Here is a 17,916-nt window from a genome sequence, read left to right as displayed (position 1 = left end):
GGGCATTGGGAAACCAGGAAGACAAAAGGCTAGGGCCAAGCTCACAGGTAGCGGCACGACCACAGGTCGGGTGGGCTACACTAGTGTGGAGGGAAGGTGAGGGAAGAAGACGGTTTAGGAGCTGAGGCAGCCCAGGCCAGGAGGCTTAGACCCCCATCTCTTCAGTCAGACAGACCTGGATTCAAACCCTGGCTGCCTGACTGCGTGAGTCATGTGGTCACTAATTGCATAAACCTCATTCACTTCCTCTGTAAAGTAGGATAACTGTTGAGACCAACTTCATAGGGTTCTTGGGGGGAGAAAATGCATGTGATCACGGGCCCGCATGCCTGGCCCATAACACACTTTATCCAAGTGTGATCCAAGGTATTGGTATGTTATTTGCAAAAAAGTACTGAATGATGGGAAAATAACTTTGTAGAAAAACCTAGGAAGCAGAAAAATCAGTCATGGGTGGGTTTATCATTACCAAAATCACTGCAGAGGTTTTATAACGGTCTCAGTGTGCTTGTCCATTCTATGTATCACACGTGTGTGCAGGCATGCTCAGTCATGGCCCACTCTTTGCAACCCCAATGCACTGTGGTCTGCCACACTCCTTTGTCCCTGGAATTTTCCAGGCAGGAATACTGGAGCGGGTTGCCATTTTCTACTCCAGGAGATGTTCCCAACCCGAGGCTTGAACCACCCTTGTTTCCTGTGCATCCCCTGCATTGCGGGCTGATTGCTGCTGAGCCACCAGGGAGGCCCCATATATAGCACGGGGAGCCATATTCAACACCATATGACAAGCCATATGGAAAAGAATATAAAAAAGGAATGTATATATGTATAACTGAATCACTCTGCTGTACAGAGGTAATTAACACAACATTGTAAATCAACTATACATCATTAAAAAAATAGAGAACTGAAAAAAAAAAATAAAGTGGTCTCAGTGTGGATATGACCTAAAGGCTGTAAGTCAGTCTTGGGACTTAAAACCCTAACCTGGGCCCACGAGCCACCTGCCAGGCACATGGGGTGCCCTGCCCCCTTGCTCTAAAGACACTGTTGGTCCCACAGGGCGGGTGTTAGGGTTGTGGGGTTGCAAGAAACCCGGGAAGGAGGCTACTCACCGCTCGGTATTTGACCAGGTAGTGTCGGATGGGGGAGCCGCCGTCGTCTTGCTTGATCAGCTTCACCTTAATAGAGTTTCCATCCTCTCCCATCTGCCCTTCGAGCTTAGGTGCGCTGGGTTCCCCTGAAACAGCCAGGGAATTCACATGACATTTTCATCCACACAATGAAAATCCAATCCATCAAAATGAGATGCGGTGATGGAGTGGGGCTGGACTCTTGATTTCTCAGCAATTCAAATGGTTAAAAAGCAAAACATGTAAAACTTTGAATTCCAATTAGATGCCTCAGTCTTAACCCAAACTGAGAACGCCTTTCGAAAATGTTCTGGGAAACTACCCTCCCTCCTAGTATAGTCCTTTCACCATTTTAAAGAGGGATTTTTTTTTTCTTTTTTTTTTGGCCTGTCTCTTCCTGGTGCTTGCATTTTCTGTTAGCTGCTCTTACAACTGCAGATTTAACTTTCATAAACCTGGTACATTTTGAGGAATAGCCTGAAATATGGGAAAATGTAGGCATTTAAGGAGAAAATTTACACCCATAAAATAATGTTTCAAAGCAGCCTATTTTTTCCCTGGGATATGTGATCTATTCCAGGGGTCTAATTCCTAACAGGAGTGGAATGATGCTGCATTCTTGTGACCAGCTTTTGCATGAATTAAATTTTATGACTTAGAGTCATTAAAAAAAATAACAGGTTTCCAGTTGTGATTAAGTAAAGCATGATTTGCCATAGGCAAGTTTCCTGTAAGTATTCTGCATTTATGGCTCAAATGCCTTGGTGATAATCCTTGGTGCCTTGTATTAATGGAACATTCATTAAAGTCTTTTTGTGAGAAGAGAGAGGGAAAAAATGTCTTCAGCATTTCTCAACAGAGAAAAAGTCGATGTTTCTCTATTTTTTGCAGTAACACTGTGAATCCAGGTTGACAAGAAAGATGAACTTGTATGTGACCAATTCTGAGGGCTGGGATGGTTCTCCTGTAAGATGCTAATTTATTTTAAGAGAAACTATTTCATTAGTGTATGTTGAAAGCCATGAGATGACAGAACATCTGTTATAAAAAGTTAAAATGAAGATTTAAAACACTTGGGACCCTGGCATTTCTGGTGGAAACCATCTCTTGTATCTATTTCATGACCTCAGACAGAAGATTTGCAGAGCCTATAAAACAGTTACCTTCTGGGTGGGTGGTCCTGGCTTGTTCTCTGGAAGACAGAATCTCAGACATGGGACAGAAGAGCTGGGGGAGGCTTGTCACCAGGCTTTGGACCTCATCACCCACAAGTATGTTGCTTGGTAAGGCCAGCCCACCCCACCCAACTCACTTAGTTACGCTGAGAACCTCGCGATGGCCGAGGGGGCTGCTTTTCCCTTTGAGACCAGGAGGAACCAGAGACAAAACTGACGAGAGCCCTGCTACTTGGTCTGGGCGGGCCCCTGGCACACCCCCTGGAAGCTCGATTAACAGGGTTGCAAGGTGCACCTGTACTGGCCATGGGGCTACAAAAAGCGGCAACAGGGAGGCTGTGTAATCCTAATGTCTGTGGGATAAAGTATTTACGAAAAGTTGTGCTTGTGACTTGCTTCCTCTAATCAGTGACTAAGGAAAAAGAAAAACAAAAAGATAAATGGGCTTCAGATAGACTTGTCCTGTTTTTACACCACTGTCTAGCCACCAGCACCAATTATTCAGTGGAAAATACTTAGAAATTCTGTTTAGATAATGTCTAAGTGTGCATGCTTTTCTAATTCTTTTGGATCATTATACATCTTAGACAATAATTAATTATGCCTTATGCCCCATCAGACATATCCAGTGCTAAAAAGAAACTCCAAGTGAAATATATTTTAGAGTAGGGAAGGAAGCCTGTGTAGATTCACCAATGCTGAACATTGAAGTAGGAGATGCGGAAGAACATTACAGATTCTACTCTCTCACTGAATTGGGGTGACCACCGCATCCTGGTTAGCCTGTGACTTTGCAGGTGCTAGCACTGCAAATCCTTTACCCTGGATAAACCATTAGTCCCAGGTGAAATGGGATGTTGGTGACCCTGGACTGAATGAAGACTCCCATTAATCGTAATAACTTTCTGGATTCAGAATTTCAACACTGACTCTGTGGTTAATGATCTCTTTGCCTGAAGAAGGAGAGGAGGAGGTGGCATCAGTGGCCCTTCCAACACACCCACCAGGCAAGGACCTGTCCCTCCTCCAAGACCTCCCAGGAAGGGGAATAGAGATTACTCCATTGGGGCTGCTCTGCTGCCCTGAAGATCCCTTTAGAACTGAAGGCTACGGAGGCCACAGTAGAGCCCAGGGGGTTTAGTGCCTTGGCCAGGTCACCGCCTCAGTCTCCAGGTTTGCAAAACACCAGATGCTCCCAAGGGGTCCTTCTTATTCTGACATCACTGTGACAGTCGCCATGCTAGGTCGAGCTCTCAAGAGCACCCTGGCTGTGTTCATGATGCCGTAAAACATAGGACACCAAATCTGGGATGTTCAGTCAATTTTAGGGAAATGCGCCCCCAAGATTAACAATTCCATATCTCTTTGCCACAAAATTGCCCATTTTTCTACAAATTAAAAAAAAGTCATTTCAAAAATTCCTGTCTTTGAAAAAACAGACCCTAAGAGTCTTTCAAAGATATGTGAACAAAAATCTCGCCAAGGGAACCTTGTGAAAACCAAAAGCCCCAATGACCTGCTCTTATGTTTGGATTTGCTTCAGAAAAAAATATAGACGGGATCACAGAGAAATCACTCAAAACTATACCATGGAACACAATTCTAACATCTACCAAAGTTAGAACACTATAATTTGCCATCATTTTATTCGAGTGACTACCACGGAACCCTGATATGTATTGCTTTCTCATAGAATTCAGGGCATTTTATATCATATCATGTATTTATTTTTTACTTTTTGGCTATACTGCACGGCCTGTGGGATCTCAGCTCCCTGACCAGGGATCTAATGTGGTTAGATCTAACCCTGGAGTGGAAGCATGGGAGTCTTAACCACTGGACTGACAGGGATGTTCCTATATCATTTAGAGTGCTTTAAAGATGATTTATTCACCAAATGCACATCCAGTATCTATTAGGTACCATGTAGTCCATTAGGCGTTCGAGTTTCAATGGTGATTAAAACAAGATTTTGTTTGCTAAATGAAAAAACGTACTCAATTCTTATTCAATTCTTTGAATGGTGGGGCCCTTGTATAGAAATCTAATTTTTCCTATGATGGTGTTTCTAAAGGAAGATCCTATTGGACTAATATCATAGAGATTATGATCAACTTTATGGCCATGCAACTTGCTGTCAGTACACACAGATGTGGAAAGAGTGATATTTGTTTAATCAGTTGCCTTATTCATCTTCAAATGTTCACTGGGAGCCAATATTTTTAAAGATTAGAAATGCGTGAAAGAAATGATTTCCTAAGCTCTCTGCAAAGAGAATGTTCCAGCCCTGCCTGATGAGGGACGCCAAAGAAACGGACCTGCATTCAGGAGGCTGGCTGCTTTACTGAACACATTAAGAGAGGAAATTATTTAGAGGGTCCCAACATGCACTCTGTTCCGAGATGGCTGCTCTGATTGAAATCATTATGGGTAATTTCAGAAAAACCAATATTGTAATTATTTGTAAACGTTGGTTTGCAATTCAGCAGCAATCGGCAGGTAGCTCCGAGAAAACCCCTGGGGTTAATTATACCCTCTGAGTTTAGCTTTAACCATGAGCCAAATTTTTTCCCCCAAATATTTTATGTAAAGACTAAAACAGCAGGATTCGTAAAAATAAGCCTTGTCGATAACAAACATAAAATATCAGGCAGTTCTGGTATTTTCTAGAAGAATGCAAATCATGTATGCAAGGAAAAAAAAAAAAAGAATGTACCAGAGAGACCACATACAGTCAAAAATATTACTGGCAGGTCCTATAAATTCCCCTTAGAAACCATAATTGAGATGTGTATTTCTGGCCATGCAGATTGTAGGTTCTTCTTTATAATTACGGTGCTACTGGGCCCTAAAATCAGAGTCAGCTTCATGTCTTTCCCCGAGTCAGCAGAAGCCCTGGGATCAGCAAACTACTGCTGGATATCTGAATCCCACAACAAAAATTCTAGCAAGCCCACAGCCTCTGAACAGCAACTGTGAATTTTGGAAGGAAAACAATACTCTACTTCTCACTCAAAGAGCTCAAGAACCTAGAGTTGTATGTTCTGAATGGAACGTTAATTGGCTGACAGGCCTCCCTGAGACAGGCTGGACCTGGGTTCTCTCTTCACTGCCTCTGCTTTCTCTTTCATCAGGACCCCACAGGGGATTCTGAGAAAACCCAATGATGGGCATAGGGCCTGCATTAGAATCTTTTACTATCAAATAAGATTGCCTGGCATTAAAAATACTGTTTGCTCTGTTTATCCTAATGCCTCTTCCCCCTTACCGATTATTTCTTATAAGTGATTTCAAACTGTTGGTTTTAAGAAGTCCAAAATGTATGATGCAGCTGATCTGATGTGACACCTATTTGATTTTTCCAACTCAGGAATATTCAAAATTACACCAAGAGGTCACAAGTTTGAATGGGCCTTAGGGGGATCAGCAAATTACCAAAGGGAATCAGGATTAATTATTAGACCACTAATTCTCCTTCCTCAGACCAACCTCTTAGCCCTAATGTTAAACAGATCAATGTGATCTATGCCACACACACTCCTGGAGCCTCAGAACCTCCCTGATGGTGCTTTGGCAGCAGCCTGGCCATTCTATTCAGAGGTGGTTACCTTATACCCAAGAGCGGCCGGCAGCGCTTGGGCTGGCATTGATTTGTCTCAAGCACCGCTCCCCCAAATCAGGCCTTCGGAGGAAAGCATTCTTTTCCTCCTGAACACTTCTCTCCTAATTGTCAAGGACTCGCTGCGCCAGTGTGATCTGACCCTTTGGCATCCTCGTCCCTGGCTCTGAGGAGTGCTGGGGTACAGAATGAGTGGTCATGGGCGTGGCCAGCTCCCTCGTTTCTACAGAGAAAAGATGCTTGGCTCTCTGCTGCCACGCTCATGGAGGCACCCAGTCCACAAAGCTTTCCAGCACGGGTTTTCTCGGGAATTGTGAATGAGTGCTGGGGGGAGGGTGGGGAGGCTTGGTACTACTGAGGACAAGTTAAACAGCGGTAAATGAACTCTGACAGACCGAACCACAGAAATACCAAATCCCTTCTCGTGGGTGTCATGAAAACACCAACAGATTAATTGATCAATTATCTTTGTTTCATCATCCTAAAAAGAAAATATGACCACGAAGGTATGGCTTGTGGTTATGGGGCTGATCCAGGCTGAGGAAGTTAAAGACAGAAATAACTGCCATCACCACCAATTAACTCGGCTCCTGCCTCCGAGGCCACAAAGCGGGGCGGGGGTTGTGAACATCTCCAACAGTAGTTCATGGACGTTAGGTGAGTTATGAAGAAGCATGAGGCTCCTGGGAGGTTTCAACCCTCCTCCTGGTAAACCCCAGGGAAATGGGCACTTTCCATGGCCCCCAGTCTCTGCCCACGGGATTCGGGCTGATATACATCACTGCCTTGGTCCCTTCAAGCTAGCTTTCTACCCTGGTAACCACCAGTGCAGGGAATCCTTGGGAATAAAGGCAATTAGAACAGAACCCCTGGTGAAAAGTCTATGTCGACCTGCCAGAGACCGTGGCAATCCAGACACACAGCTGTAAAAAATAAAGGAGGGGGTGGAAGGGATGGTTAGTGATGTTTTCAATCTAAGAAGGAAGAGTGGGTGTTAAAAAGAGTTTAGTTCATCAGAATCAGCATTTCCTAGTACGAGTCAGTGTCAGTAGCTAAAGAAAAAAAAGATCATTATAAATGGGTGGGGCGGGATCCATGCTCAAACATGCTGCACGCGGAAGGGAGGGCGGGGAGGGTGCAGGGGGCGTCTCATCACACACATGCTGGTGCGGAGGGGAGTCCCATTTACACAGAGTCCTCGGTAGCTGATGGATCACCAGAGGAAGCAGGCCCTGCAGTTATGTGATGCTGTGATATTAGAAATAAACTTTGACACCAGGGGGCTCAAATTTTTGCTTCCAGCAAACCCATGCCTGTGCCCTGGGCCATGTGTCTGCGCTTCCCTGTCATAGACCCTGCCTGCAGAGGTCTGTGGGCTCAGGGTCCAAGTGGCCCGGGGCTGGTGCTCAATGCCTGTGTTCATCTCTCCTCTTCTAGACAGAAACTGTAGGTGCACAGAACATCCAGCATATGTTAAACACATCCTAGGCAATTTGGCGGGGGGTGGTGGTGGAGGGTAGTGGACACTGAGTTTAATCATTTGTGGGTGTACAACCTACCCATTGCTCACTTAAATCATTTTCATTAGGCCTAACTCACCTGAAAGCCTTACTTAAGCCTAGAGGAACCACCCCTAAGTTTTATTTCTCTCCCCTGTAAATTTTATTTGCTCCAGCCTCTCCATTCCCTTCCATTCTATTACTAAGGGCCATTTCCCACCATGTCTTGCTCGTCTGAGTAACAGTCCTCTGCCTGCCCTCCTTGCAAAAGGCAGAAGAGGCGTGATTTGATGAGGGGGGTGATCACACTTCGGAATTCCACAGTCTCCCAGTGTTTTAGTACTGGCCACATTTCCTACTGACAGCCAAGATCACAGTTAAGGTGTGTTTCTAGGGCAGCTGCAAGAAATACCTTCAAACATTTCTAGCCTCGCTTAAAATGTCTGCAAGAGATAGCTCCTCAGAGGTGTGAATTAGCTTCTACCTTGTGCTTCATTCTGAATCACAGCATTGCACAGAAATGACTAACCTTGGGTTTAAAGAAGAAACTAAGGTTTCAGCCCAGGTATCTGCTCATACTTCAGCTTCCAGGGGGAAGGTTCAGCATCTGAGCAGTCATCTCAAGTTCGAAAAGTGCCTGTCTCCCTTGAAACCACATTTTTGGAGTGGGACTTGGAGTTTAGACAATTGTAGGCTCCCAGTGTTTTTTCTTCTGCCTTAAGATGCACAGATCAAGGTAATTTTTAAAGCTAGGTCCAAGCTCTAAGCATAACAGAGGTTCCCTGACTTGGGGACCACGCCTGGTGCCATGCATGCGTGCTCAGTTGTGTCTGACTTTTTGAGACCCTGTGGAATGTAGACCACTGGGCTCCTCTGTCCATGGGATTTCTCAGACAAGAATACTGGAGCGGATTGCCATTTCTTCCTCCAGGGGATCTTCCCGACCCAGGGATCCAACTGCAGTCTCCTGCGTTGGCAGGCAGATTCTTTCCCAGAACCACCTGGGAAGCTTCGGGGAAATCCCTCCTTTGTTTCATATGATGTAAATGCTGAACATCCTCTTGTTTGGAAATGAGGGCCCTCCCATCCAAGATCCTGTCCAGGAGTCTGACTGTAAATGGGACTGACTTGGGGCTCTGTGGCCATGCCCAGAGAGCTGAAGCCCTCACAGGGGTCAATGTGAAGGGTGACGGGTGCCACATACAGGGTTCACACACGTGGGGCACACGGGACACAGGGCAGACCAGGGACAGAGCACATGCGAGACGAGCGGCTGATGGTTCTGTTCGTGCGGATGTCGCCCAATCAGCTCTCCCAGAAGCGAGGTCGCCGGGGACCCCTCGCATGCACGGGCACCCTGGGGGTTACTGGTGTTAGTTTCGCTTTCGTGCTCATTGCAGCCTCTATGTGTCTCAGGTTGTGATGTGAAGTTCAAATTTCCAGTTAGGAGGGGATGGCACGCATGTGACTCCCAGGGCAGGTTTGAATGGGTGTTTGATTTTACTCGGGGGGGAGCTGTGACCAGAGGCTGCATTTTCCTGTCGTGGTTATGGTAAGCAAGAAATGCTTTCACAGGACTGTGACAGTCACAATATTAACGGATTATTTTGTCACTCCTTTGAGCTTTATTAGGCTCTAAGTTTATTTCCTTTGCTGCAAGGGTCAATGGTGTGCCTTTGGATTACATGGCGATCATCAGTCATGGTAATTGTTAAGTGACTTTTGCTTTGATTTTTCTTTCTTCCTGCCTGAGGCGGGTGGCAGGTCACTTGCAAAGTGATACCTTGGCCATTACAGCCAAACTGCTCTAATTCCAAATTCTTAAATCTCTCATTTCAGAAAGTCCTCAATCTGCATGAATTTTACGAAACACTCTCACTGGTTTCAAGCAAATACAACCTTTGTGATGGACACATTTCTCTCTGTAGGTGTTCAATGTTATGTTTTCATGGAAATGTGACATTTTATAACAACTGTGCTTTGGAGAACTACTGGATAAAGTGAGATAACTATGCTATAAAGCTCACTTACAACACTGCTTTCTGGGAAATAAAGTTTATGAACTATCTGATAAAAATTCAAGGGTGCAAATTCGGCTGTGGTTAAAGTGATTTTACTGTAGCCAGATTTCTTGAAGCAAAACATTAAATTGAAGGTTGTCTTGGTATCAAATTGTCATCTAAAGGCTCCAAAGGCTGATGAATTTTGGACGTGCATTGAGAAAAAGAGGAAATCTCTCAAATGAGTTCGCTTAGGAAATCCGAGACAGGAAGAAATGAGTGGGCCCTATGTGCTAGGCTGTGGTCCCAGATTTATTTCATGATTCAGAACAAAGAGTTTTACCTTCTGTTCACCAGCGTGGACGACATCATCAGCACCATGCAAGCCACATGACAAAGTCACATGATACGCACGCACATGATTGGTTGAAAGGAAAGTGGAGGAGATCACATGGAAAATACAAAAAAATCAAAAACTGATGTAAACAATGGGCAGGGAGAGAAATCAACAACAAAATCACAGACTAAATAAAAGGAGAAATTAAATTAAATTAGCAGCATATATAAGAAACACTGGGAGAGCAGTAAAACTGCCCAGTAATAGAAGACTGATAAATCATAAAGAGCATTTGGTTAACAACACCGATAAGCATTAGATACAGCTGCAACACTGCATATTAATACCACATCAAGGAGCAGGGACACTTGTTTTGAAATGGGGAGTTGTCTCTGTCAGGACCCGGATGCCAGAGTCAGTCCAGGAGACTGCTGAAGGAGAAGAAAAAGGCAAGTTATTCTTCACAGATTCCAGACATGTCTCGGCATCCTTGGGAAGCAAGGGCAATGAAACAGAGCATGGTCATGAAGGAAGAGTCCCATGATTGGGTGCCCTGGAAGAATAAAATATCATATTACACCGAGAAAAGTCACTTCATGTTTCCTTTGGAGCGATGAGGAGGGGGGTGTGGACCGAGTGAGGTCTGCTGGGTGCAGGCAGAGAAGATGGCCAGGAGTCTCATCTTCCTTCTCTATTCGTCTACTCAGGTTATCCAAGGGCCGCCACGACACACCCCCATCAAGACACATCTAAGAGGGGGGGCCACTATTTTGTTCCCTACATCTGTGAGTCTGCTTCTTTTTTGCCATAGTCACTAGTTTGCTGTATTTTTTAGATTCTCCATACACGTGACATCATACATTATTTGTCCTTCTCTGTCTGATTTATTTCACTTAGCATAAGGGTTACCAGTGAGGAACAAGTACCAACTATTTGGTTTAAAACAAGCTACAAGGATATATTGTACAACACAGGGAATAGAGCCAGTATTTTATGATAACTACAAATGGTGTATAACCTTTAAAATTGTGAATCATTATATTGTACACCTGTAACTTATAATATTGTACAGCAACTATACATCAATAAGAAATAAAAAAGTAAAGAACCATGAAGCAGTCTAATATTCTAGAAAAATAATAAAAAAAAGAGGCCAGTGAGGAAAGGGAATAGGTTTCCTTCTGGGGGTTGAGGTCAGAGCTCTGTCACAGCAGAAACTGAACCGCTGGCCCAACGAGCTAAGAGTTGGACATTAGACACATGCTTGGGCATTTGTGGATACAGTTATCTCTTTAGACTTGCAGTGAATGGATAAGACATGAACGTGATTTCTACAATGAAAAGTAGTTTTCTTCTTTGGATATGTCTACATTCCCTTTTGACCTGTGTTCTATTTATATCTGATTTTTTACTCTACGACTGTTTCTTCTTAAGGCCTTTTGGCTTCCCCACCTTAACTTGCACAGGCCAAGGGGCATTTTGGTTGTCACCAGTAGAAGCTAACTAACAAAGAAGGTGGACAGAGAGGCAAGGTGAAGATTCATTTCTGCCCAAAGCACACCACTGTTTAAAAGTGATTCGAGAGAAATGCTTCAATCAAGCGAGGACCCTGGTCACTGTGGGCTGGTACAGCATTCGCTTCTCACTGTCTGACGCTGCACAGGATATGGCATGTTCCAACCACAGGTGTCTGCAGGGACTACACACAACTGAGCAGTTTCTCCTTTTTATATTTGAAAGTGAAAGTGTTAGTCACTCAGTTATGTCCAACTCTTTGCGACCCCATGGACTATAGCCTGCCAGGCTCCTCTGTCCATGGAATTCTCCAGGCAAGAACAGTGGAGTGGGTAGCCATTCCCTTCTCCAGGGAATCTTCCTGACCCAGGGATCAAGCCCAGGTTTCCTGCATTGCAGGCAGTTTCTTTGCCGTCTGAGCCAGCAGAGTACCTTCATTCACTCATAATTATAAATGGATCCACATACACACACACAGAGAAAGCAAAAAGCAAAAGACACTGTTTATATTCACCCCTATTGACCAATGATCAACAGATTTTTGGATGCTTCTAGCTACTCTGCTGTTATTCCCACTGCAATTCACACGTGCTACATTCTGCCTTGCAGTTTAGAAATATATTCATGCTCAACACGGGCTGCTGCTCAATCGAGTCTGTCTTTCTATTCTGCCAGTAACCACTGGGACTTATAATTTGGGTCAGTAGCCAAGTGGTTCAAAATAAAGGAGACTCAAACTTTCTTCTCTTTGGATGTCACTACTCATCATTTAATCTGTGGGCAGACATGCTTGATGTTTAAAAATGAAACCTACATCAGGGGAGAGACACTTAATTCCTCCATAACAAAAAACTGGATCCAAGATTGTGTTTTACTTCCAGAGAAGACCAACCTACAGTGAGAGACACCTTAAATACAACCCAAGTTGTGCAAGGACATTGTGTAGCCTTTTCCTGCTACACTCGGCACGGCATACACACTGCGCCCAAGATGCAGAGGATTGGGGCGTCACTGTTAGCAGAAGAGAGGGTGCTGTTAGTCTCATTCCTTTTCCAAAATGCAAAGAAACCCATCACTTGAATTAAACCCATGCGAGCACAGCTCACTGTCGCCTGCCTGCTCTGCTGACAAAACGAAACCTCAAAAGCATCAGGAATTAAAATTCACTGCAGCACGCACACGGAGGGAACACCAAGAAAGCAGACTCTAAGCTATGTTCTGCAGGAGAAAAAAATAACCATTTCATGCAACACGCAGGAACTCTTTTCTTCTCTGTTCAATTATGCATCAGAAACCCTGGCCCGCAGAGTAGAGTGGGAGCCATATTTTGCATTCTTGCTTTCTGCCTTCTGCTCTGAATGCCTTTAATGGGATGCATGCCATTTTCCCTGTGTACTCAGAAATATTATTAAATCTAAAGCTCACATATAATTATGGACACACACACACATGCTCCAGTTGACTCGTCAGGGGTTTCAGGCCTAACACACAAACACACTTCATTAGAGCATCACAAAGATGAGTTTGGGACATGTTTCAGGTTGTAATAAGTGTAATGTTTTCCACGACGGGAAAGATGGGACAGTTTGGCCCTGACTCCACCATTAGGAGATGGATTCCAGAACTTTCATCTGGACTCTCCACACACAAACTTGAGAGAGCCTGGTAGTGCTTTCTCAGGCCATAATTTTTCTAGCACGAGGGAGGTGGCCCAGGTGTGCTCAGGGCACACACGTCCTCTCTCTGCGGGAGCAAAGGAGGGCGCGTGGTTGAGGAGCAGAGGCTCTCTCCTGCCTCACCGCTCCCTTTCCCCAGGCAGCCAGCTTCTCTTGTTCCTTCGCTTATTTTCAGTCGTTCAGGTATTTTATTTTAATGTGTGTGTGAGCATGTGTGTGTCTCTGTGTGTGCATTTCTCTGTGAGTGTGTTTCTGTGTGTGGGGGGTCCTCTGTGTGTCTGTGTCTCTCTGTGTGTGTCTGTGTGTACGTGTGTGCATGTGTGTGTATCTGTGTGCGTGTGTCTGCACATGTGTCTGTCTCTGTGTGTGCACGTGTGTGTCCCTGTGTGTGTCTCTGCGTGTGTGCCTGTGTGTGTATCTGTGTGTGCACATGTGTCAGTGTCTCTGTGTGTGCATGTGTCTGTGTGCATGTGTTTGTGTCTGTGTGTGCACGTGTCTCTCTGTGTCTCTGTGTGCGTGTGTGCGCGCCTGTGTCAGTGTCTCTGTGTCTGTGTCTCTGCATGTGTGCCTGTGTATCTGTGTGTATACGTGTCAGTGTCTGTGTGTGCATGTGTGTGTCTGTGTGTGTGTCTCTGCGTGTGTGCCTGTGTATCTGTGTGTGCATGTGTGTCAGTGTCTGTGTGTGTGCATGTGTCTGTGTGCCTGTGTGTGTCTCTGTGTGTGTTTGTGTGTCTCTGTGTCTCTCCGTGTGTGTCTGTGTGCCTGTGTGTGTCTCTGTGTGCACGTGTGTCAGTGTCTGTGTGTGTGTGTGTGCACATGTATCAGTGTCTCTGCGTGTCTATCTGTGTGTGTGTGCACACCTCTGCAGTGGAGAGACAATGAAAGCTGGGAACAGATGCTCTCCTTTTGTCCTCTCAGCATTTCTCTAACCCTTGTCTGTTTTTTAACTTGCGGGTACATTTGGAAAGGTCTCCTGTGCACAGAGCTCTCTTCAAGAATCATTCCTGTCTTTTGGTGATGCTAGAGCAGACAGCATGCTTAGGGACCCACACCAGGAGAGGAGCCTCCGAGCATGCCTAACTGTTGCTTTCAACACTCAGGGGGCCGGGGCAGCACTGGGACCCAAGAGTCCACTCTACACAAGCAGCAGTCAGGCCCAGGCAGCTAAGCTCTCTACTCACTAGTTGCTTCGGTGGTTGTAAGAGCAGGAAGAGGCCAGGTTGCTATGGAAACATGAAGGATGGAAAGGGCACAGAAAGGTGAAAGAGAGAACAGAGATAAATTAAATTTACTGATACATACATGTATGTGTGTATATATATTAAGACACTGTTATAGAGAAAAAAGAGATGGTAAAGGAGGTATGCTCTCATTTCCTTCTTCCCTGATTTATCAGTATGAATGTAGATATTTTAAAGAGATTATCAGAGGTTTTGCTGACAAATTACTCTCAGATGGCAAGTAATAATGTAACTCTTATTTATTCTTACTACAAATTCTAGCTACTACATGCTGGGCATTGTGTCTTGTATTTCTCCTACTTAAACTTTGATTTTCATACATACCTACAAAGTAAGCAGACTCTATCCTTCCTTTGGGAAATAAGGAGTCTGAGGTTCAGAGAGGTGGGGTGACTCATTCAAGGTCAGGGAACTGCACGCCAAAGCAGGGGAGCTTGGAGCTGAACCTGGTCGCTGAATTCCTATTGTTCAAGTCCACTGCCTGGCAAGCAGTGCAAGAGTGGCGGGCTGTTTCCAAGTCAGACAGATGCCACAAAGGGCTCTGGGCTTGGGGCTCCGGTCACTCCCGAGTGCAGGGCTTCTGATGCACCACGGGGATACGGCCAGCTGAGCGGCCTTGCCGCTGCACTGACTGGGCGCTGAGCACTGGCTGCCATGACACCCTGGGTCTTGTTCAGCTGCCGTCTCCCTGCTCTTTCCCCTAGGAGCACTGGGTTCACCACTGCAAAGAGTGGGAGGCCTGGGGTGCTCCCACCCCCGAGGACTCAGGGGAATAGAAGGATAGGGCAGCTAAGTGAAACGAGGTGGTAAATGAGAGGAGCCCAGACACGGTGACAAAGCTGGAGGCTGCCCAGGTGACACCACTGCCATTCTTAGTGGCACTGCTCCCGGATGGCAAACAGCTTGATAAACCCCAGGTTTGCTGTTATTTGGGAGCAGGGTGCGATGACTTCTCCTGTTTTCTAGAGAAGAAAAGCAAGGCTCCCTTGTAAAGGGTTAAATAATTTGCCTAATGCCTTCTGCCAGGCACATCTGCAAGCAGGCACTGTTTCTTCTCCCACAAATATTTACAAGAAACGTATGCAGTTATGGAGACAGCAAAAGCTACAGGCCTTGCTATCTAATTTCAACGTCTGAACCCAACTGTGCCAATTAAAATGCCGGGTGAAAACATAACACCCCTAACATTTCTTATGACCCTGTGGAATTGACATTTTTCTTGGCAAAATCGTTTGGCTTCTCTAAATAATCAGCTGACTACAAATCTGGAGGACAGGGCTGGGGGAGCCACAGCCTTGGGGAGCCTGCCTGCGAGATTTTCTGTCCAGAGCAATGCTTTCCACGCGCCTCCTCCTGCGGGGAGAGCTGCTCCCCCCGCCCGCCCCGAATCTGAGCAGCCTGGTGCCTACGTCTCAACTCATTTGCTCCTCTAAAACCCAGCGCTGCCCTCCACCAACAGAGTGGAATTATCACCCGGTAGAGGAGATCACGCCAGACAGACACGCTGTGGCTGGCAGAGAGCCACCTGCAGGGAGATGGAAGATGGAAATGATACTCACTATCCAGATGAGACAACGGAACAGGGGTGGAAGAGCTAGCAGGAGCCGCTGAGGAAAGAAAAATGAAGATTGAAAAAAAAAGATCATCGAGGCACACAGACACTGAAGGAGAAAATGGAAGAGGCAAACCAGCGGTGTCAGTAGGAGAAGCTGACATGAGTTGCAGCGGGAAGAACTCCATGCAGGAGAACAGGTGGCCTACAGCCCCTTAGAGAGCAGGACGCTCTGACTTCAAACCCTGAGCCTGTGCGGCTGCCCAGCCCCACGGTTCAGGAAGGGACCAGGCCAGGAACAGCTGCAGGGCTCTCCAACCCTGTGAAAACACACAGGCAGTTCAGCAGCTGTCTCCACAGGATCAGATATCTGGAGGGAAAGACACCTGGCCCCCAGCTTAAGGTGAACCAACAGAAAAGGGGAAAGTGACCTTGGCCGTGACGTTACCTACCTCTTCATGTGTTTACCTACACAGATGGCACATATTTATAGTAAAATGTGTGCGTGCATCACTCTCTGATTTTAAGGTCCCGATAAAATAGAAACAATCGTCTTCCTTAATGCTGTGACTGGGCGAGGTTGGGATGGTTTGGGATCTGGATGTTACGACAGCCACCGCTGTCCTCCAAACACTAGGAAATGTGGTGCTCTGGCTGCTGCTGTGTGTGCGGAGGACCAAGCAAATTAACATTGAGCCAGGGCACTTTGAAGGGACTGGGACTAACCAAGTAATGCTAACCAGCTTTCTGCATGGTGAACCTTTAGAAATGGTGCATTTGAGACATTTTGGACACTGAATGGATATTTAATTTTTCAGTGGCAACTATTCAGAAGCTGTTCCATCAATAATCACAGAAAACAGGCCCCTTTGAGAGCTAGATAAAAATTTGGAAAAACGTCACCCTATCTCCAATACTGTCTTGACACTCACGGTTAGGTCTTTCTCTTACCTTCTAGATGAGGTTACCTCGTTAAACCATCCAGAACAATGTCACTGGAATCAGAGCAAGACAGGCTACTAACTCAATATGACTTGACAGTCTGGTTAATTCTGATAAAAGTGTATCTCTCTCTTTTTCTCATTCTTTCTCTTTTATTTTTTTGGCTTAATTGGTTGTACAGTTGTCCATATTATTCTGGCTGAGGGATGGGGTTTTATATACCTTAATCACAATATATTACAATGCATTAACATATTTGCCATGTGGCATCTAAGGGGCAAAATATGAAACAACAAATTTCAAGGTGTCACTTTTAAAAAGTAGAGACTCACTTGTAATCTTTATACCCTTGTGAGAAATTGTCTATTTCACTTCATGGTACAGAAGCAATTGAAGAGGTAACATTCAGCCAATGAGATTCTGAAGGTGTGTGGTTCAACCATGGAGGAAAGAGTCATAATAAATTATCATGTCACTTCTTCAGGGTTTCAGTAGCTCTAAGAAGGAAGCAGCCCCTCCTGGGGCAAACAGAGGTCATGAGCCTTCCACCTAAAAGCTTCCTAACAGCATGCAGACACCTGGCCTCGAAAATACATGAAACAGGGACATCTTTCCAGGCTGGGGTTTCATTTGTCCCATTGGAGCCTCGGCTTTCATTGCCTTCACAGAAACAAAGGAACCTCCCAGCAGGTAAGCCAGACTTTCTAACTGGGTGGCTCCAAAGCAGGAATCCTTGACATATTGGTGGTATTGGCTAGTTTCACCTGCTCATCTCTGCTGTGACATACTCATGCCCCTGTATGTGGTGGAGACCATTAAGGAATCATGAAGCAACCCTAATACTGAGACATGTCAAGCAACTTCAAGTGATGAGCAAATGGCTCTCCCCTACACCTCCCAACTCAGAGGGCCAGCAGCATCAACTCTGTCCAGGGTGCCAGCTCCTGCTGACCCTGACCTGTCTCTTCTCAGACCTGAGGGTGTACCCAGGGCCCACCTCCAGGGCCACAGAAGCAGTCTGTGCACCTGTATCCCAATATCATAGGAGGTGGATGCACTGTTCGTGGGTGAGATGAGCCAGCCTCAGATGCCCCTGGTTCTTGGGCTTGGCGTAAGCCGGCAGCTAAACTGATGGCTGATCTTGTTTAAGTTCAGATAACCTTTGTGCCTTTCAAGGAATGGGAGTGAGAACTCAGAGAAGGTCCTTCCAAAAACTTATCCTCA

General features: G+C 45.6%; 1 protein-coding gene across 24 annotated transcripts in view; it reads right to left on the bottom strand.

Annotated features, from left to right (window-relative positions):
* The window catches only part of NCAM1 (neural cell adhesion molecule 1), a 362,325-nt gene that overhangs the window by 21,073 nt on the left and 323,336 nt on the right, over positions 1 to 17,916 (bottom strand). For 15 of the 24 annotated variants that reach the window (XM_061440333.1, XM_061440310.1, XM_061440311.1 and 12 more), the window contains one exon: positions 1,119 to 1,243. In XM_061440333.1, coding sequence (XP_061296317.1) covers positions 1,119 to 1,243 — 125 coding nt within the window. Of the gene's footprint in view, positions 1 to 1,118; positions 1,244 to 14,138; positions 14,181 to 15,757; positions 15,806 to 17,916 lie in introns of all 24 variants that reach the window. The other 9 variants (XM_061440308.1, XM_061440315.1, XM_061440317.1 and 6 more) reach the window with 2 other exon arrangements.

The sequence above is a fragment of the Bos javanicus genome, chromosome 15, assembly GCF_032452875.1.
Source record: "Bos javanicus breed banteng chromosome 15, ARS-OSU_banteng_1.0, whole genome shotgun sequence".
Lineage (NCBI taxonomy): Eukaryota > Metazoa > Chordata > Mammalia > Artiodactyla > Bovidae > Bos > Bos javanicus.
Note: the sequence above shows the minus strand (reverse complement) of the source record. Positions and strands in the feature narration are given on the sequence as shown.